Below are 23,620 nucleotides of genomic sequence, written 5' to 3' on the forward strand. Positions count from 1 at the left end.
TTATAAGGATGTGGTTGTAGATTTGCTCATAAGCCGTAAGTTCACAGCATTGAACAGTGATGTGTATGTGTTCAATGCTGTGAACTTACGTCTATGGTTTGTTTGCTCATTGGAGGATAACATTTAAATCTGTACAACGGTTATGTGTATAGATACATTTATTATTGATATTTGACATTGTATAAATGATTGTACTTTTATTATGTATGATTACAGCTCGGTTATGTATGATTACAGTGCAATGTTATATTTAACATTATACAAATGAATACATTATTGATATTGTTGATGGTCAGGATAGGTTTGCAATGTTTAGATTGCTATGTATAGTGTAGATTATATTATACAACATTATATATGCTTGCCATGTATCCACTTTAACCATAAGTTTGTTGCTTAATGTCAATTAATCAATTAGGAATGTATGTACTCTTGCACGCCCTTAAATGGGTGTGTCCTTGCTAACCATTAGTTGAAATGGGTTGTCAGTTGGAAGGTGCATTATGCCTGATGAAACGGCCCATGCTAGGGCTGAGAAACGCGTTGATTTGATCTAACCATTGCTTGCTACTGTTTTTAATTTTGCTTTAAATAAACTAACTTGTTTTATACAAGCTCTGGTTCATCACCTTCTTGAGCAGTCACAACTACTGCAACCGACTTCTATTCACACCGAGTGCGGCAGGATCCCCCCTGCACTGATCGACCTATGTCTGAAGAGGGTTAGCTGGTACACCCCAAGTTACCAGCCTGCTTCTACCAGTACATAAGTGTACTTGGGCCAAATGTGAGTACCCACTTGACTTTGCTTATTTGATTGATTGACACATTGATACACACATGAGGCGCCCCTCTATTCTGTTTTCTCTAAATATATATTATAAGCATAGTATGGGGTTATTCCCCACCTCTCTATTCATGAGTGCTGCTATGTTATAATATGGCTCTCGCTGCATTCCAGTGATGTGTTTGCACAGGTGCAGCACCTCTCCTTCAGATACCTACAGTGTAACCTAGGTTACAATATGGCTGCACCTATAATTAGAGGGAAGTGCATGAAATGTATTTAGTGTTTAATGTTCCTTTAAGCTCTGTACATTGCACACTGTCCCTGTGGAAATTGATTCATTTGTACTTTGTGTTTTGTAGTTTAACCCCTTCCTCAAACAATGGTTTCAGTTATAGGGACCTGAAATGATAATGAATTAATTATCCCTGTTTTGATGCAGTTATAGACTATGTTTGGGTATTTTAAAAGTCTGTTTAGAACTGAATATGAGCTCTGGAATAGAGGTTCTTTAGTTGTAGGTTTTCGGTCTCTCTTTCCCTGTCTCACTACTTTTTGTACGCTCACACTCTCTCTTGCTCGCTCTTTCCCTTTCTCTCTTTAGTACTCTATAACTCGACCTATGTCTGGAGAGGGTTAGCTGGTACACCCCACGTTACCAGCCTGCTTATACCAGTACATAAGTGTACTTGGGACAAATGCGAGTACCCACTTGGCTTTGCTTATTTGATTGATTGAATCGGACATATTGATACACACATGAGGCGCCCCTCTATTCTCCTGTTTTCTCTATAGCCACTTCCGGATAATTCTGTGAGGAGGAGAGCAGCCTTCTATCTGTGTCCTTTTGATTGATTTGAGTTGGATTTCTTCATCACATTGGATAGACCACATCAACTCTTGTTTGAGATCTGAATTGGAACTCTTAATTGGGACTGTCCTTACTACCATTGGAATATATGGTTTGGCCAATATGGTATACTAATAATTGTTATATGTACATAATTATCAATTTATTTGGTATTCTTAAGGGCATTAAGTGGAGTTATTTGGTCTCTACATACCTTACTATAGAGAGATATACGATATCTAGTATATCTAATATATATTTAGTCTTTTTAAAAATCTTTAAAAATAATTTAATCCAGATGTCACAACAATTTACAGGTGGTACCTAATTATTATTATTAGATAAAAAAAAAAACTTAACTAAATCCCCATAAATATTTTTAATTAAACATAGGAACATTATTTATTTATTTTTTCTTTCGGATTTTAAGCCATCTAAAAACGGAGCTTTAATACACAATCAGGGACCAAATAAGTAACAAACCTTGCTGCTTCTTTCGGCACATCACTGTAAAGAGAGTGGCAAATGCAGAAATCAGGACCAACGGCACCGTTATGGCCATTGCTCTTATTGGTCCTGCCCAGGGAGAATGAACTACAGGAAAAAATACATAATGTATAGTATTAATAGCAATACAATCTTAAAGGGACAGTCAACACTAAAATTGTTATTGTTTAAAAAGATAGATGACGCCTTTACTACCCATTCCCCAGCTTTGTACAAACAACATTGTTATATTAATATACTTTATAACATTTAAACCTCTAAATGTCTGCCTGTTTCTAAGCCACTATAGACAGCCTCTTATCACGTGCTTTTGTATTTGCTTTTCACAACAGGGGAGTGCTAGTTCATGTGAGCCATATAGATAATATTGTGCTCACACCCCTGGAGTATTTAAGAGTCAGCACAACACTGCACTAATTGGCTTAAATGGAAGTCAATAGATAATAGTCATGTGATCTGGGGGCTGTCAGAAGATGCTTAGGTACAAAGTATATTACTATAACTGTGTTGGTTATGCAAAACTGGGGAATGGGTAATAAAGGGATTATTTATCTTTTAAAACAATACAAATTCTATTGTAGACTGGTTCTTTAACCAAGTTTGCATTACACAAGTTCCCACATTACTACTAATATTTAAAGGTATATGAAACCCCCAAAAATGTATTTAGTGATTCAGGCAAAGCATACAATATACAAGTTCCTAATTCACTTCTATTATAAAATGTGCTTCCTTCCCATGGTATTCTTTGTGGAAGAGATACTTAGGTAGGTTTCTAGATCTCTACAGGACCGGAAATAGTGCTGCCATCTAGTGCTCTACAAGACCGGAAATAGTGCTGCCATCTAGTGCTCTACAAGACCGGAAATAGTGCTGCCATCTAGTGCTCTACAAGACCGGAAATAGTGCTGCCATCTAGTGCTCTACAAGACCGGAAATAGTGCTGCCATCTAGTGCTCTACAAGACAGGAAATAGTGCTGCCATCTAGTGCTCTACAAGACAGGAAATAGTGCTGCCATCTAGTGCTCTACAAGACAGGAAATAGTGCTGCCATCTAGTGCTCTACAAGACAGGAAATAGTGCTGCCATCTAGTGCTCTACAAGACAGGAAATAGTGCTGCCATCTAGTGCTCTACAAGACAGGAAATAGTGCTGCCATCTAGTGCTCTACAAGACAGGAAATAGTGCTGCCATCTAGTGCTCCATTAATGTACATCCTCTTAAAGTTTACTTCCCTGCTTTTCAACAAAATATAACAAGATAATGCAGAACATTGTATAATAGAATAAATTAGAAACTTGTTTAAAATTGCATGCTCTATCTAAATCATAAAAATAAAAAAATGTGGGTTTGGTATCCCTTTAAATTGATATTAAAGCCATAATTTAATTCCATATAAAATGTTTAATTATGCACAGGAAGAAAAAAAAACACCAAACCAATAATTTTTGACTACTCAAGTGAACTTTCAAGGGTTATGCTCTTGGGCTGCAAAGTAATGCAACTATGTCTATCAAAAGTTTGAAATATATATATATATATATATATATATATATATGGGAAAAAGGGGCAACCAGACGTGGACTCCTTGCTCAGTGTGCTTAGAGGAATACTGCTACACCTAACTGACGAGGCCCAATGAAGGCCGAAACGATCGTCTGGGGTTGCTGTGTTCCTTGTTCAGAGAGGAATTGCCTGATATTTCAGCGCTGGACTGACCGTAACAGGCGTGATCAGACTGATATACTACAAAAAAGTTCTACTCTGTGAAAAGCATTACTGGGCTAAAAAGCTGCACCCAGGTGGTAAATCGCCATAGAACAGGCTAACAATGGTATTGAGCCAGTTGTTCGTTCCTGTGAGTGCCCTTCTCTCTGTATGTATATATATATATATATATATATATATTTTCGGCTGGGTGAATTGGTGAAGGGATAAAAGAGTCAGGTATGCGTTTTGTTATTTACATGGTCTGAGGATGGGGATAATATCTCCGAAACGTCACTGGTATTAATAAATTTGATTATTATGGTACAAGACCTGGAGAGTGCTTTCCATATATACACACACACACAAACAAACATATATATATATATATATATATATATTTATTACATTACTTCAAAGTTCCCTTATAATAGCAAAACTATCGTGTACAAAAATAATAAAAAAATATATTAAAACATTAAGTTTAAAAAAAAAAGTTTTTAATCTTGGTTGTTCTCTATGCTTTATATTTAAAACGGGTGTGCAGAAGCCATTCTACATTTGGCATCTATTCTCCACATTACTGATTAATTCCCTGTGTGTGTGTCTGTTTTTTTTGTTTTGTTTTTTTAAGTCCTGCCATTATAAGTAAAAATTAACCAGGCCGAACATTAAAAATAAATATCTTTATTTCATATGTCAGTTCGTTTGAAAGGAACTACATGTGTTCTGTATCAATGGATTATACAATCAAGAAGAAGAATGATACTTACCTGGTTTTAAAGAATAATGCATGGATTTTCTTGTGGTATTGGTGTCATCAATAAGCTGTGACAAAAGAAAAATACATTTTAAATTTGTTTTTATGCCACTTTGTGATTGCTTTTTTTTCTAGGTATCAGTGAGGCACAACTCTCCAAGAACATTGGCAAAGGAGCAAGTTGAACTTCATATGCCACTAACAGACCCATATGGGCTGGTACATTCTATATTTAGTATGTAATATATTCTCTAATACTGGAGCTGGCAACCCATGAAAAGGCCAACAAACGAGTAGCCTTCATAATATTATTGAAATAGTTCTTCCAATTATATACATTAACAGGCTTTGACAATTGAAATTTGTTTCTATGGTTTTTAAAAATTATTATGTTCTGTTGCAAAAAGATTCCTTCACATATAGCAAAAAAGAAAACCAGAGAAAAAAAAGGTTTATCAAAATGTATTAGAGTTTAGAACATATGCCTTGAAAAAATGTATTTGGGTTAGGAAGATATGCCTGTCATAAGATAAAACCAATATGTAATGCTCTTAAAAAGGATCCAGCTTGTTTTAAAATTCCCTGCTTCCAAACCACCTTGGCGCGGTGGTGCTTCCAAACCACCTTGGCGCGGTGGTGCTTCCAAACCACCTTGGCGCGGTGGTGCTTCCAAACCACCTTGGCGCGGTGGTGCTTTTCAGGTGTTTAAAGCAAACCTCAAATATAAACTCTACCACAATGCTTTGCAAAGTATAGTGAAATGGAGATCCAAACAACCATTAGGAACAACAAGAAAGAGAACCATGTGTTAAAAAAGGTATTCTATGATTAAACCCTAAAAAACGTGGGGGGGGGGGGGGGAATAAATTCTGAGCATCTTCCTTTTTTCTTTGTTATTGTACTTGTTGTGATGTAGTATACAAGTCTATCTATTTTGCAAGTAGTTATTTCCTAATATGACTGTGTGAAACCTGGCAACTCATATTTACTGAATTCCAATGGGAACCATCGATCCCTTTCAGCTAACACTCTGAAGCAGAACTGAACCTTGGCTGTTATTACAAGTTTCTAACATTATCCTGTCTTAGAAACGTCTTTACTGTTAAACCATTCAGCAAATGTATCAGTATAACCCCAAATGTATTCTTTAAAATATTACCTCAATCACGTAATCACCAGGGGAGACATTTTGCAGAAGACAGTTGGTGTATTCAGTGTTCAGAACCTAAAAAAAGGTAAGAAATAAAATATTTACATAAATGAACATTGACCTTTAGAACACACTCTGTGCTCATTCTGCACAACAATGTACTGGAATCACTTCCAAGAAGAAAAAAAAACACAACCGTTTTTTGTACACATCTCTAGTGCTCTGATTTTACGCCATTACACATCTGGGATTTTATTCTGAAGCGTACACATAAAATGTTCTCTTGTTTTTCACTCTGTTTAAATCCTCCTGAGTAAGAAACTGACATTAATTGGTAAATCTTTAAGTATTTTGCCCCTCATTGGCTCCCCAACAGTGTCTTTATCAGGGACATTAAAGGGTACTTTAAGCATTTAACAAAAAATCTGCATTTCATTTGAATACTTTTATGTCCTTTTAACGTTTTAATTGTAAGTTAAATCAGTGATAAAAAACTTCCAAAAACATGAGGGCCGCAAATCAATATTTTAGAAGCAAAAAAAAAAAAAATCTATGGCTTTTAAACACACACAATATATATTTCCGAAAAAATGGCCAATGGCACAGCATGATTGCAGGGTACTGTCTATATGCTGTTCTCCATTCCAGAGGAATTTTGATTTGTGGCCGCCTTGTTTGCACATCCAACACACGTCCCCAAAGCACAAATATTTCATCCACTTTTTCCTGAGGCCATAAATCTATTTCCCCTGGGGCTGGCTGCAAAAAATAGCGCAGAGGGCCACATATGGTCCGTCAGCTGGTCATCCCTGAATTAAAGGGACAGTAAACAGATATTAATGTTACATAATTTTGCACTATGTGTAGAATGATGTAACATTAACCTGCTGACACCTGTAAAAGAATAAAGCATTCTAAAGATTTAAGCCCTAAAAACTGTGTTTAAAGCGACAGTCTAGTCATAATTCAACTGAAATTAATTAAATTAAAATTTCAGATAGGACATGCAATTTTAAACAACTTTACAATTTACTGCTAGTTCATGTGTGCCATATAGATAGCATTGTGCTCACTCCTGAGGAGTTACTTATGATTTAGCAATGCTTGGCTAAAATACAAGGTAATCACAGAGGTAAAAAGTGTATTAATATAACAGTGTTGGTTATGCAAAACTGGGTAATGGGTAATAAAGGTATTATCTATCTTTTTAAACAATACAAATTCTGAAGTAGACTGTCCCTTTAACTTAAAAGGGACAATAAACCCAATTTTTTTCTTTCGTGATTCAGATAGAGCATGCAATTGTAAGCAACTTTCTAATTGACTCCTCTTGTCAATTTTTCTTCGTTCTCTTGCTATCTTTATTTGAAAAAGAAGACATCTAAGGGTTTTTTTGGTTCAGAAATCTGGACAGCACTTTTTATTGGTGGATGAATTTATCCACCAATCAGCAAGAACAACCCAGGTTGTTCACCAAAAATGGGCCGGCATCTAAACTTACATTCTTGCATTTCAAATAAAGATACCAAGAGAATTAAGAAAATTTGATAATAGTAGTAAATTAGAAATTTGCTTAAAATTTCATGCTTTTTCTGATTCACAAAAGAAAAAATTTGGGTTCAGTGTCCCTTTAACTTCCTCGCTGTCCACTTCAGCTGCCGTTTTGTTATTCCAAAAGGTAAGTAAAGTTTTTGGAGGATAAATCTTAAATGACTGATGTTTTACAGGTGTCTGCAGAATTATGTAACATTAATATCTACTTTTACTGTCCCTTTAAATAATCCTTTTTTTTTTTAGAACATTTTTAACCTCATATGTAGGCGATATATGTCATGTTCTGGAGTGAGTTAAAGGGACATGAAACCCAAAACATTTCCGATTCAGACAGAACGTAGTTTTAAACACCTTTCCAATTTACTTGCATTATCAATTTTGCTTATCTTTTATTGAAGGTGCAGCAATGCACTACTGGAAAATAGCTGAACACATCTGTAAACCAATGACAATAGGCATATATGTTCAGCCACCAATCAGCAGATAGCTCCCAGCTCCTGAGCCTATCTAGATATCATTTTCAGCAAAGGATACCAAGAGAACGAAGCAAATTAGATAATAGAAGTAAATTGGAAAGTTGTTTAAAATTGTACGTTCAATCTGAACCATGAAATAAAAGTCTTGGGTTTCATTTCCCTTTAAGTTTGCAAAAATATCAACACATTTTGAACTAAAAATAGCTCAAAATTCAGCTTTTCACTTTAAAACCCTGTAGCAATCTCTATGGGGTAAAACAAACTATGTAGACCTGGTACTACTAAAGCTAACAAATCAAATAATCAATATAACTTATTATATCAGCACCACTTGATATAACAGTTATAACAGTAACCATTTGAAAGCAGTGCTCTTAACACAAGAAATACACTGCTAACAGTGCACGGTAGTGGTAAAATATTAGATAAATTCAAAAAGGAGAAAGAGACCACTATTTTGCAGGACCAGATTATTTACTGATAATTAACAACTTTAACAAGACTTGTAAAGCAGAATATGAGAGAACAGCCTTGCAAGACATCAATAAAATAAAATGTCCAACCAAAAGTCATTCAAGGTTCATAGCAGTAGAACTGATCCCATCAGACCAGTTTGAAATGCTGTTCCTAATCTTTAGTTATTATGTTTTTGCAATGTATCGCATCCACAGCACAACATAAATGTAAACATATTTTTATTCCTGGATACTGAGGCCAAACATTACCCCTTTAAAGCATACAAATGACTGTGTTTTCATTACTTTGATAAATTGTAATTCGCACCACCATTCTTGCAACAGAATTCTCGCACCACCACCGTTTAACCCGAGTGGTGTTGTGAGTATGATGTACGGCTGTTGAGATGGCAGCGCCATGAGGCTCACAAAGGTACGTGTCCTGCCTAACACTGCATTTAACGACACGGAACATGTGGATTACAATTTATTAAAGTAATAAAAACAGTCATTTGTATGCTTTAAAGGGGTAATGTTTGGCCTCAGTATCCAGGAATACAATCTGTTTACATTTATGTTGCGCTGTGGATGCGATACATTGAAACAACATAATAACTAAAGATTGGGAACAGCATTTCAAACTGGTCTGATGGGATCATTTCTACTGCTATGAATTACTTTTGGTTGGACATTTTATTTTATTGATGTCTTGCAAGGCTGTTCTCTCATATTCTGCTTTACAAGTCTTGTTTAAGTTGTTAATTATCAGTAAATAATCTGGTGCTCGAAAATAGTGTGTGTATATATATATATATATATATATATATATATATATATATATATATATATACACACACACACACACACACACACACACACACAGTACATATACACACACACACATATACATACATACACACACGTGTGTGTAAAAATAACACTATAGTTTACTAGTCAGGGGATAATAGTTACTAGCCCAGAGGGGGGAAAAAAATAAACTAGTCCACTCAATGTTGTAGATTGGAAAAAGTCACATTTTTCACTCATCCGCTGCATTTTTGTTTTTTGCATTGGTGCAGGTCTAGTAGATGACTGAAAATGTCAAGCCCTGTATGTAAATATATATATTATACACACACACACACAGATACATACACACTATATATATATACACACACACACAGTACATATACACACATATACACACACACACACACAGTACATATACACACATATACACACACACACACACACTACATATACACACATATACACACACGTGTAAAAATAACACTATAGTTTACTAGTCAGGGGATAATAGTTACTAGCCCAGAGGGGGGGGGGAAATAAACTAGTCCACTCAATGTTGTAGATTGGAAAAAGTCACATTTTTCACTCATCCGCTGCATTTTTGTTTTTTGCATTGGTGCAGGTCTAGTAGATGACTGAAAATGTCAAGCCCTGTATGTAAATATATATTTTATACACACACACACACAGATACATACACACACAGACACACACAGATACATACACACACAGACACACACAGATACATACACACACAGATACACACACACACAGATACATACACACACAGATACATACACACACAGATACTTCATGCTAGCCAAGTGTTTCTAAGCTTTCAGGAACTGGACATATAAAACTCTTTTCAACAACAAAGAAAAGGAAGGAACAGACACCCTGGTTTCATTAAATGAAATAAAAGCCATAAAACAGTTCACACTTGCTACATGCAGCCTTTAACTTGGGAAAACTGAACACTTTATGATTTTACCAGGTCGTTACTGCCAAAGTAAGTACACAATGTTACTCCTACACATACCCAGCCCCTCCGGCAGATAAAGGAGCTAAGCTTTGCTTGTCGAGCTGACGCAAATTGGAAAATCTCCTAGTAATGCCTTAGAGCATTCAACTGTGTCAAAAGCGTCAGGGATCCAACGCACACATAGTAGTCATAATCACTCATGGATCCTGAGTTTTGACAGTTATCCATTAAACAATATTTTACTTAATGCAACTACGCTCCACATACATTTAACCATTTAAGTGGAGATTATAAAAAAAAACAGAGCAAATAAACAGACATAGACGGTACACACCAACATTAGGTTTTCATGCATAAAATATTTAAACATAGTTAATGTGCCACTATAGGGAAACAATGACATGCTCTCATTCGTACTTCACTATCGACCCTGCAAATATATGTATTTTTTACCACCCGCAAAGGGGTTAAATACATAGGCAAAGTACTGTTCGGGAACTGTTGGTTCTGAGCAGAAACTGCTGCTGACCCAATCAGCAGCAGTAGTTTCATGACCCAGCTGTACGACTGCTGCTGCTGATGAGCTCATTGGCAGTTTCCATTTGGAACCGGCCATTCTCTGCATCTCCTGAGTGGTACTTTACCTATGTGCTTAACCCAGTTGTGGGAGTTAAACAAAAAAAATTTACAGAGTCTAATGAATGAGAGCATATCATTTTTTTAACTATAATGGCCATTTAAAGGGACATTCCGGTTAACATTTAAATGCACATAAATGAATTACATCTTTGAATAGAAACATGTATTGGCAAAAATGCTTCTAGTAAAAGTTATCACTGTTTAATGTTAGCAGTTTTCTCTGCACGTGCACATAAAGCATAGCTATATATTCTCAGCGCACCAGCATTTTAAATACTGCAACTGCTCAGAGCAACAGTGGGGCTTGTATCATTTCAGCACATAACAAATTGAGTCATTACCAGATGGTACAAGCACCGTAGGCTCTCTGAGCAAGTGTCGTGTTTAAAATGCTGGTGCACGGTGCATGCTTAAATACACATTTGAAACAGCTACTGCTTTTATTAGAAGCGTTTTTGCTAATACATGTATATTACAAAAAATGCTTCTATTCAAAACTAAAATACATCACATGTAGATTCCAATTGTGGCTGGAATGTCCCTTTAATTAGTGCTTTTTCATAAGTATATTATATATATATATATATTATTTTTGTACTGTTCTGCATTGATGCTGCAATTGAATAATTAGAGCACATACTTTCTCTCCTCTATCATATACATATATTCATTCTCTGTACAATGCACATTACATTTCTTCTTACCGTTCTACAGATCTTCTGCTTAAATAAACCTTCATGCTTCATTCTATAGTTCACATAATAGGAGTTGAGGCCGAAATTGTAAGGAGCGTGGTCAAACGTCACCTGCATATTGACTCCTTGCTGAGTAACGTTCACATTCTTTGGCCTCCAGTCTGCACAAGCGTGAGCAGAGAGAATTAGTGGTTATTTTAGATAGGGAACACATTATTATATGTTAACGGAGGCATGCCCGAGATAAATTACTTACATGGCCTGCAGGTTAAACTATCCGGCTGTAACAATGTCTCACAAGCTGCAAACAGGCAAATACAGACGGTTAGTATGGTAGGTAACAAAGTATTTCATATTACATATTTTACCTCCATAGAAAGAGGTGATGCATTTTAAAAGGGATACTCAAGTCAAAATTAAACTTTCAGGATTCAGATAGAGCACACAATGTTAAACAACTTTCCAATTTACAAAATGTGCACAGTCTTTTTATATTTACACTTTTTGAGGCCCCAGCTCCTACTGAGCATGTGCAAGAATTGACAGAATATACTATATGCATCTGTGATTGGCTGATAGCTGTCACATGGTACAGGGGGAGTGGAAATAGACAACTTTGAAATTTAAAACGCATTTGTTGATTATGCAAATCTACTGTATTTACTGGTCCATTTAAAGTTATTCTGCAAAATTTTGACTGACAAACACTCTTAACCCCTACTAGCAATTTTTTTTTTCTTCTAACAAATATGTTTCTAAAATGCACCGTTTAATCCCAGTGATAAAGAGGGGGAAATATGATGTTGGAGAACTTTGATCGGGCTTTAACCCATAACCTTTCATGTTGGCTGTCATTTTTAAACAAAGGGGTTAATTATAGCGTGGGTCTCACCGCCAGCAGCGATACTGAGCTATAGCCAAATACATCATGGAGTGAGGCGTGCAATAAAAGAGCGGCTTGCAGCTGGCGGTGATACCCACACTATTACTGGCATAAAACTCCCTTAATCACTTGTGAGATACAGGATATGTCATGTTGTTAAGGGGTTAAAAGAATAAATAAGTGCAAAAAAAGAAAATGTGTTAGAAACTTAGCAGAACAGATCTGGTGAGCTAGTGACAAGAGGCATATATGCGTAAACACAAATCAGCAGTTAAATCCCAGTAGTGCATTGCTGCTGTTAAGACTACCTAGGTATGCTTTTCAACAGAGGATACCAAGAGAACAGAGTAGATTTGATAAGAGAAATACATTGAAAAGTTTCTAAAAAAAAATCTCTTAAAAGGGACACTAAACCAAACTCTTTAATTATTCAGATAGAGCAGCAATTTTAAGCAACTTTCTAATTTACTCCTATTATCAATTTTTCTTCGTTCTCTTGCTATCTTTATTTAAAAAACAGGAATGTAAAGCTTAAAGGGACAGTATACACTCATTTTCATATAACTGTATGTAATAGACACTACTATAAAGAATAAGATGCACAGATACTGATATAAAAATCCAGTATAAAACTGTTTAAACCCTTACTTAGAAGTTCCTAGTTTAGCTCTGTTAAAAAGGTAGCCGGAAAGCCCACTGCAAGTGGGAAATAAGACATTCCCCCCTCCCCCTTCCTCTGCATATGAAAAGACCCTTTACACAAACAGGAGCAAGCTGGAGTAGGTAGCTGACGGTATTCTCACAAAACTTTGGGACTTGGTTAGGAGTCTGAAAATCAGGGCAATTTTATTTTTTTTTAAAAATAAACCTGTATGGGCTATATAAATGGACCATCAAAGAAAAATTGAGTGTTTAATGTCCCTTTAAGAGCCGGCCCATTTTTGGTTCAGAACCTCGGTATATTTTGCTAAATATAGCCACCAATAAGCAAGCACTAATCCAGGGTGCTGAACATAAAATAGGCTGGCTCCTAAGGTTTACATTCCTGCTTTTTAAATAAAGATAACAAGAGAACGAAATCAAAATTGATAGTAAGACTAAATTAGAAAGTTGCTTAAAATTGCATGCTCTATCTGAATGATTAAATAAAAATTTGGCTTTAGTATCCCTTTAAATTTTAACTTTGATGTCCCTTTAAAATGTTATGAGAATTTTTCATAAAAAAAGAGATATGTTTATGCAACAAGATTATGAAAAGGAAAAGCAGTTTACTTTGTATGCTCTGTTGCAAAATAGGCTATGTTTGTGCAATATCACCTTACAGGGCAGACTACACAGCTACAACACGATTACAGCCCTTCCTACTGACAATGTCTATTAGTATGGTAAAATAGCACCAAAGTACAAAGAATAAAATCCCTGGTAAATATTCCACAGAATAAATAGTCAGTAAAACTACATAACGTGCACAGAATATATTTGTTTGTTTCGTTAAAAATAGAGTCTAAATTGAGAAAGTCACCTGCAATAGAAAAACACGTTATCACTATTAAGTCATTTAAATGACAAAGTCAGGGTTTTATTATTTTTGTTGTGGAAACCTAAAACAATATGTTCTTATGATAAAAAAGATCAGAGTGGTAAAACTTGCCAGTATTTTCTTGTGGAAAGGATGAGTTTAACCACTGGACGACTGCCACAGATAAATAAAAAAACACTAGCAAACCTTTGTATGTGTCTCATGCCTCAAGCATTCTGGGACAAATCCAGTTGGGCCTATAATGTTGTTGTATAAGGTACTTGACTATTTTAGGAAGAGGTGGGAAAAACACCTTGGAGTGGCCCTCAGCTTGCCCTTTCAGAAGTTTCAGCAAGCAACGGATTGTTGTATTTTACTATATAAGATTAAAGCTAACAAACTAATTTTAATATCATACTATATAAACTATATGGCAGCTACTAATTTTTAAATGTAGGTGTTTCATTCCAGCCATTTACATGACTGTCAGACAAGCAAGGTGTTTTGTTTCAGATGGTTTTGAGAAGTATTAAAAGGATAGTAAAGTCCAAATTAAACTTTCATGATTCAGATAGGGCATGTAATTTTAAACAACTTTCTAATTTACTTTTGTCATCAAATTTGCTTTGTTCACTTGTTATTCTTAGTTGAAAGTTAAACCTAGGTAGGCTCATATGCTAATTTCTAAGCCCTTGAAGGCCGTCTCTCATCTGAATGCATTTGACAGTTTTTCACACCTAGAGGGCAATAGTTCATGTGTTTCATATAGCTATCACTGTACTTACGCCCGTAGAGTTACCTATGAGTCAGCACTGATTGGCTAAAATGCTAGACTGTCAAAAGATCTGAGATAAGCAGGCAGTCTGCAGAAGCTTAGATACAAGGTAATTACAGAGGTAAAACTTATATTTCTATATCAGGGTTGGTTATGGTAAACTGGGCAATGGTAAATAAAAGGATTATCGATCTTTTTAAACAATAACATTTTTGGTGCTTACTATCCCTTAGAGGAATTTAGGTCAAGGTCTCAAACATTATATTGTTCTCTTCCTAATGGAAACGTAATTATTATGAAATCTGCAACACTGATGAATACCGGTTACAATACTTACTACGTGTTCGGAAGAAATACGGGTGGTAGTTACTCTCATTCTTAATTGATGGGAAAGGGACAATTTTCACAAAATAATCTGTTTCAAATTTCAGGTTTATAAAAGGTTGGCTCTCCATTACCTGCAGAAGATAGAACACAGTTAATAAATCAGTGATCGAGCCAAAAAGAAACATCCATAATAATAAAAAACACACACACACACAGAAAGCAATGAAGCTCTCTAGGATACAAAATTTCACAAGCGAGAGACAAGGTAACTGGAGAACCCCTGGGGCTGATATAAAGGCTCTGTTTGCATCAATTCCAAATTAAACTGAAATGTGTTCACTATAAATTTAACTTGCTTTTGTCTATATTTTAGTATATATTACTTTTCTGTTAGTTAAAATAAGTGTATTGTGAATTTTGAGCAAACTTCACCTGGATACAGCTGGCGAGACAAATCAGTTAGACCAACTTGTTTAAAATGCTCACAAAATTCTCACTCTGACATACAAAGCCCTCAACTGCACTGCTCCCCGCTATATCTCAGACCTTGTCTCCCAATACTCTCCCTCCCTCCCGTCCCCTTTGCTCTGCTCATGACCTCCTACGCTCCTTCTCTCGTTACCTCATCACACTCCAGTTTACAGGACTTCTCCAGACTGGCTCCCATCTTGTGGAACTCTCTGCCTCGCTCCATAAGACTCTCTCCTAGTTTTGAAAGCTTCAAGAGCTCCCTAAAGACTCTACTGTTCAGGGATGGATACAACCTACACTAACCTTTCTTTATACCAGTTCCTCTCCTCCATTGCTATCCCCTGGACCCCCTTAGCATGTATGCCTAAGAGTCCAGCTGTTTGTAGATCACCTTCTTAAGAGCCGACTACAACAGTGCGACTCTTGGCAGGGCCCTCTACCCATTTGATCCTATAATTGTTTTGTTGTACTCTGCCTTTGTTTATAGCGCTGCAGAATCTGTTGGCACTCTACAAATAACCAATAATAATAATAATGCTTATAAAAACTTGAGAGTAAGCTTCAGACATACTCTGGGAACTCCCCTGTTCAGTCCAGGGAATTGCCTTCTCCCTCCCCCTTTCTGAAACTGTAAGTTTACAATGGAGAAACTACAAAAGTGCAATGTAATTTGTAACTGATTCACAAAAATATACAAAGAATGATCCTAAAGTTATTAAAGTAACACAGAAGCTTTCAAAGGATAATCACATTGTGTAAAATCACTGCTAGACCAAAATTTAAATGTATTAAAATACAAAATGAGAAAGTGCAAACTTAAATGCAATAACACTGAAAGGAACCAATCTGAAATGTAAAGTAATATAAAATACAAAGCACAAAGTATAACAAAGCTCTCATATCAAGCAGTGCTCTATTGCACTGGGATTGTCTCCCCTTCACATAAATAAGAGAGATCTTGCAGTGCTGGAGAGTTCAACCCTTTCTCTTTTGAAAATTCATTGAGTTCAGCCTTTGTGAAGTCTGAGCTATAATTTCTCTCCAAGCCGGAGAATCTTTGAATATCAGGATCTTAGAAAGAACAATTAAAAAATAATATTTTATTAGTTAACTCTTCTATACCCCACAAGGAGTGTAATTTCTTCTGCTGGCTGCGTTTACATAGCATGTCAATAGCCTAGACATAAATACAGAAACTTTCAGTAAAGGTGGGGATACCACAGGCTAAATCAGCTATTTCAAATGTCAAAATAAAGGGAAGACATTTTTGGGGTAAACTGACCCTTTAAGTAATCAAGACTACAATATGCTTTTTTAATGTTTTGGATATCATATAGCTTGAACATTATGTTATGAGGCGAATGAAGAACCTGTTTGTATTAACATAAAGCAGACAACAATAGTTCTAAACAGAATAGGTACAAAACCACAGCACTATCTCCCGGTAGGTCACCAGTGCAGCTAGTGTGTTTTATGGAGTATATTGTTTATAAATAAAAAAAAACTGACGCACATAATACTTACAACATTTTTAAAATTAAAATTAAGCTGCTTTGGATCCTTCAAGACCATCTGTTGACAAAGTCGTCCCTCAGATTTCAGTTCTTCCAGTATAACCCGAAAACCTTTAAGGTACTCAATGCCTGGAAATGAGAACATACACAATGTTTATAACTGGCATTTGTCATTGTGCTTACAGCAAATTCTTAGAGCTCTCTGTACTCTCCCTATAAAGGGAAACCTTAAAGGGACAGTATACACCAATTGTCATATAACTGCATGTAATAGACACTACTATAAAGAATAATATGCACAGATAATTATATAAAAATCCAGTATAAAACATTTTAAAAAGCTCCCAATTTAGCACAGTTGATGAGGTTAAGCTAAGACAACCACTGAAAGGGGCTGAGAGCAGACCCCCTCCCCGCATATGAAAAGACCCATTATACAAACAGAAGCAATCTGAAGTCTGTAGACATCAGTATACATATAAAACTGTTGGGCTTGGTTAGGAGCCTGAGAATCATCACAATGTTATTTAAAATAAGCAAAACTATATATTGTTACAAAAACGCTCCCAGATGGGCTATATAAATGGATCATCTACAAAACATTTATGCAAAGAAAAATCTAGTGTACAATGTCCTTTTAAAATTACAAGATATTTCTGTTGTCTTACTATAGAATAATGCACCAGTCAAGTGCAAACATTTTAAAACAAATTAACATTAACAGATTTACTGCAAATGTTTTTTTTTTTTCAATTATTCTATCCCCATCCACTATTTAGTTTATTTGGAGAAGCCAGTCCGTTGTTTCCTCTGGAGAAGACAGGACTAGCCAGGTTCTTTATGCTACTTATAGTATAAAATGCATTGTTTTTCAGTTGTTATCTGTTAAAGCCAGTTAGGGAATGATATGTAGCAGGTACCGTAAGAAGTCTACAAAGGTTCATTTCCAGTTCTGAGAAACAGAAAAGCCACAATTTTCAGAGCTAAATTACATGAAAAAGTATAATGCAAAGTCGTTTTACTATGTATATCAGGGCTCGACAAACCCAGGAGCCTGGTAGCCACTGGCTCCTAGAATTTTACCCACTGACTCCTAACTTTTTGGGTTATTCTCCATATGTCTATATACAAATCTAACGATCTGGCTCCTAAAAATATGCCTGGCTCCTAAATTTTCTTACTGGCTCCTAATTTTTAAACACATTTGTCAAGCACTAATGTATATCATATAAACCTCTGAAGGAGTTTGCAGTCTTTTAAAAAACCTTTACTCCTTGCCACGTGATACACACAATATTTGTAGAAGCCAATAACTATATATAAAAATCCTACCTACGTTTATTCGTCTTTAGCTGAGGAGTCGATGAGAACATTGGGTAAATTACTAATAAAACAAATAAATAGATGTGCGATTGTCTCACATTCTCTTGAGGGGCCAAAAAAGCAAATTATGTAACCTAGGTTTTTTTCTGACAAATTTATTTTATTCCCCTTTTGCCGGCCCACTGTATCATGTGACAGCTGTCAGCCAATCGCTGACAATTATACATATACTCTGAACTTGTGCCTTATAAAGTGTGCATACAAAGAGACTGCAAAACTTGATAATGGAAGTAAATTAGAAAGTCTCAAAATTAAACTTCATGAGCAGTAATTTTATGACTTTAGTGTCCCTTTAAGTATTAGCTATAGAAAAACCGTGTAAACCTGCCATATAGAGCTGCAGTCATGTGCGATTCCTGAGCCTATGTGTCTGCTTTTCAAACATGGATACAAAGAGAACAAAGTAAATTTGATAACAAGTAAATTGGAAAGTTGTTTTTTTTTATTTGTATGTTATATGAATCTGAAAAATAATCCCTTTTTTAAACATTTAAAAGAAATTAAAAGAAATATAAAACAGGCTGTTTCATAGTTGTAATAAAAAAGCTCTAAGCAGTGGTTATGATTAAAATAAATTATTACAATATGTATTATTCATCATTTTAAAAAAGGGTTATACCTTGTATTCATTTAAAAAAAAAAAAAAATCATTTGTGTAGGGTCTATTGTTTCCCGTCACAGCCCCACCAGGGGCAGGGTTGCTACAGGAAGGCATATCTAACTTGATGCCATAAATCTTGTAGAGCAACATGAGCTGGTTTACTGTCAATTTCTTGCCCATGCTCAGAAGAGGCCCAATGCAACTTAAAGGGACAGTCAAGTCAAATTAAGCTTTCAGAATTCAGATAGAGCATGCAATTTTAAACAACTTTCCAATTTACTTTTATCAACAAATTTACTTTGCTCTTGGTAATTTTATTTTTAAATCTAAATAGGCTAAAACCGATTTCTAAACTGTTGAAAACTGCATCTTATATCAGTGCATTTTGACAGTTTTTCAGTTATATAGTGCTAGTTCACGTGTGTCTTATAGATAACATTGTGCTCACCCCTGTGGAGTTATTTAGGAGTCAGCACTGATTGGCTAAAATGCAAGTCTGTCAAAAGAACTGAGACAAGGGGCTGTCTGCAGATGCTTCAATACAAGGTAATCACGGGTAAAAAGTATATTAATATAACATTGTTGGTTATGTAAAACTGGAGAATGGGTAATAAAGGGATTATCTATTTTTAAACAAACATTTTCAAGCAAACTGTCCCTTTAAGTTCTCAGCAGGTCCGCTCCCTTATATAACTATAGGCAATCGCTACACTGAGATTTTTCCAAGTTGTTTGCTGTCTTTTTAACACAATCTGTTCCTTTTTAAGTTTACTTTGATTTAACATATTTTTTTTCCCCTTTTTTAACTAAAGGCGCGCAGTATCATATTATTTGCTTTTAATAACATTTCATACATATAACTGTAATTTTTTATTATGTTATTGTTATGAGGTTAGTAGAATATCAGTATTTATATGCAGCACACTATAAAATGTAGCAAATTGCCAAAAGGTAAACTATAAAATGCACATAAAGGAATGGTCTACACCAGAATTTGTATCATTTTTATTACCCATTCCCCAGTTTTGCATAATCAACACAGTTATATTAATACACTTTTTACCTCTGTGATTACCTTGTATCTAAGCCTCTGCAGACTGCCCCCTGATCACTTGACTTTTTATTTATTATCTATTGACTTGCATTTTAGCCAATTAGTGCTGTGTTGTGCCGATTCTTAAATAACTCCACGGCCGTGAACACAATGTTATCTATATGGCTTACATGAACTAGCAGTTTCCGGTTGTGAAAAGCAAATAAAAAAAGCATGTGATTAAGAGGCTGTTTGTAGTGGCTTAGAACCAGGCAGAAATTTAGAGGTTTAAATGTTATAAAGTATATGAATATAACAATAATTGTGCAAAGCTGGGGTATGGGTATCTTTTTAAACAATAACAATTTTAGTGTTGACTGTCCCTTTAAGTAGGATGATATTAGACATCTTTACAGGCAGCTACCTTGGGGAAGCTATGTGCAGTCTCTACAGCAGCAGAAGTTATGTGCTTTCTCCTGTACAATGAACAATGACAATACGAGACACAGAGCTATGGGCAGGTCTGAGCTATATGCCCAGTCACGCTGCCAAGGTATAGATTGCGTTTTGTGCCTTGGAGAAACCTCAACAATGTTCATTTGGCTCTTCCATAAGTGACAGAACAAAGAGAGGTTTGTTTTTGTAGGCATAACTCCGAGAGGAGGGCTCTTTAGCCTTCCTGTTACCTGAGATCATACAGCTGCAATGTTGACTTGATGTCTCAAAATTGGATTAACCTGTGATGACTAAAACGAAACCACTACTTGTGCGTATCCTGTGCAGATCCTATTAGGGATATCTTCTGCTCTACCAGCCGTCTGAATGTTAAAAGCTTCACGCATAGAGGATACATTAGTTTACATATTTATAGGGACAGTAAACGAAAAAATTAATTCTCCATAAAGTGTTTAAATTATGCACAGAAAAAAAACTTGTTAGCTGAACACATCTAGTTAGCCAATCACAAGAGACACGTGTGCAGGCACCAATCACCAGCTAGCTCCCACTAGTTTAGGATATGTGCACATTCTTTTTCAACAAGGGATACCAAGAGAACAAAGCTAATTTATAAATAGAAGTGAATTTAAAAAAATGTCTTAAAATTACATGCTCTATCTGAATCATGAAAGTTTAATTTTGACTTTCCTATCCCTTTAAAAGGGACACTAAAGTCAAAATCGGTCTTTCATAGAGCATACCATTTTGAAAAAAAAACATAATTTATGCTTACCTGATAAATTTATTTCTCTTGTAGTGTAGTCAGTCCACGGGTCATCCATTACTTATGGGATTATATCTCTTCCCCAACAGGAAGTTGCAAGAGGATCACCCAAGCAGAGCTGCTATATAGCTCCTCCCCTCACATGTCATATCCAGTCATTCGACCGAAACAAGACGAGAAAGGAGAAACCATAGGGTGCAGTGGTGACTGGAGTTTAATTAAAAATTTAGATCTGCCTAAAAGACAGGGCGGGCCGTGGACTGACTACACTACAAGAGAAATAAATTTATCAGGTAAGCATAAATTATGTTTTCTCTTGTTAAGTGTAGTCAGTCCACGGGTCATCCATTACTTATGGGATACTAATACCAAAGCTAAAGTACACGGATGAAGGGAGGGACAAGGCAGGAACTTTAAACGGAGGGAACCACTGCCTGAAGTACCTTTCTCCCAAAAATAGCCTCCGAAGAAGCAAAAGTGTAAAATTTGTAAAACTTTGAAAAAGTGTGAAGTGAAGACCAAGTCGCAGCCTTGCAAATCTGTTCAACAGAAGCCTCATTTTTAAAGGCCCAGGTGGAAGCCACAGCTCTAGTAGAATGAGCTGTAATTCTTTCAGGAGGCTGCTGTCCAGCAGTCTCATAGGCTAAACGTATTATGCTACGAAGCCAAAAAGAGAGAGAGGTAGCCAAAGCCTTTTGACCTCTCCTCTGTCCAGAGTAAACGACAAACAGGGAAGAAGTTTGACGAAAATCTTTAGTTGCCTGCAAATAGAACTTCAGGGCACGGACTACATCCAGATTATGCAAAAGTCGTTCCTTCTTTGAAGAAGGGTTAGGACACAATGATGGAACAACACTCTCTTGATTGATATTCCTGTTAGAAACTACCTTAGGTAAGAACCCAGGTTTAGTACGCAGAACTACCTTGTCTGAATGAAAAATCAGATAAGGAGAATCACAATGTAAGGCAGATAACTCAGAGACTCCTCGAGCCGAGGAAATAGCCATCAAAAACAGAACTTTCCAAGATAACAGCTTAATATCAATGGAATGAAGGGGTTCAAATGGAACGCCTTGCAGGACGTTAATAACTAAGTTTAAGATCCACGGCGGAGCAACAGTCTTAAACACAGGCTTAATCCTAGCCAAAGCCTGACAAAAAGCCTGAACGTCTAGAATTTCTGCCAGACACTTGTGTAGAAGAATAGACAGAGCAGAAATCTGTCCTTTAAACGAACTAGCGGATAAGCCCTTTTCTAAACCCTCTTGTAGAAAAGACAATATCCTAGGAATCCTAACCTTACTCCATGAGTAACTCTTGGATTCGCACCAATACAAATATTTACGCCATATCTTATGGTAAATTCTTCTGGTAACAGGTTTCCTAGCCTGTATTAAGGTATCAATAACCGACTCCGAGAAGCCACACTTTGATAGAATCAAGCGTTCAATCTCCATGCAGTCAGCCTCAGAGAAATTAGATTTGGATGGTTGAAAGGACCCTGAATTAGAAGGTCCTGCCTCAGAGGCAGAGACCATGGTGGACAGGACGACATGTCCACTAGGTCTGCATACCAGGTCCTGCGTGGCCACGCAGGCGCTATCAGAATCACTGATGCTCTCTCCCGTTTGATCTTGGCAATCAGTCAAGGAAGCATCGGAAATGGTGGAAACACATAAGCCATGTTGAAGACCCATGGGGCTGTCAGAGCATCTATCAGCACTGCTCCCGGGTCCCTGGATCCGTAGCAAGGAAGCTTGGCGTTCTGGCAAGACGCCATGAGATCCAGATCTGGTTTGCCCCAACGATGAATCAGTTGAGCGAAGACCTCCGGATGAAGTCCCCACTCCCCCGGATGAAAAGTCTGGCGACTTAGAAAATCCGCCTCCCAGTTCTCCATGCCTGGGATGTAGATTGCTGACAGGTGGCAAGAGTGAGACTCTGCCCAGCGAATTATCTTTGAGACTTCCAACATCGCTAGGGAACTCCTGGTTCCCCCTTGATGATTGATGTAAGCCACAGTCGTGATGTTGTCCGACTGAAATCTGATGAACCTCAGAGTTGCTAACTGAGGCCAAGCTAGAAGAGCATTTAATATTGCTCTTAACTCCAGAATATTTATTGGGAGGAGTTTCTCCTCCTGAGTCCATGATCCCTGAGCCTTCAGGGAATTCCAGACTGCGCCCCAACCTAGAAGGCTGGCGTCTGTTGTTACAATCGTCCAATCTGGCCTGCGAAAGGTCATCCCCTTGGACAGGTGGGGCCGAGAAAGCCACCATAGAAGAGAATCTCTGGTCTCTTGGTCCAGATTTAGTAGAGGGGACAAATCTGACTTAGCATGCACAATTGCAGCGGTCTGAGATGCAGTCGCGCAAATGGTACTATGTCCATTGCCGCTACCATTAAGCCGATTACTTCCATGCACTGAGCTACTGACGGGTGTGGAATGGAATGAAGGGCAAGGCAAGCATTTAGAAGTTTTGATAACCTGACCTCCGTCAGGTAAATTTTCATCTCTA

General features: G+C 36.6%; 1 protein-coding gene across 1 annotated transcript in view; it reads right to left on the reverse strand.

Annotated features, from left to right (window-relative positions):
* The window catches only part of IL17RD (interleukin 17 receptor D), a 128,487-nt gene that overhangs the window by 10,174 nt on the left and 94,693 nt on the right, over window positions 1-23,620 (reverse strand). The window contains exons 4-10 of the mRNA XM_053720851.1: window positions 16,873-16,991; window positions 14,888-15,008; window positions 11,630-11,674; window positions 11,383-11,534; window positions 5,772-5,837; window positions 4,626-4,680; window positions 2,121-2,231 (exon numbers count right to left, since the gene is read on the reverse strand). Of these exons, the coding sequence (XP_053576826.1) occupies window positions 2,121-2,231; window positions 4,626-4,680; window positions 5,772-5,837; window positions 11,383-11,534; window positions 11,630-11,674; window positions 14,888-15,008; window positions 16,873-16,991 (669 nt within the window). The remainder of the gene's footprint in view (window positions 1-2,120; window positions 2,232-4,625; window positions 4,681-5,771; window positions 5,838-11,382; window positions 11,535-11,629; window positions 11,675-14,887; window positions 15,009-16,872; window positions 16,992-23,620) is intronic.

This window comes from Bombina bombina, chromosome 7 (genome assembly GCF_027579735.1).
Source record: "Bombina bombina isolate aBomBom1 chromosome 7, aBomBom1.pri, whole genome shotgun sequence".
Taxonomy (NCBI): Eukaryota; Metazoa; Chordata; class Amphibia; order Anura; family Bombinatoridae; genus Bombina; species Bombina bombina.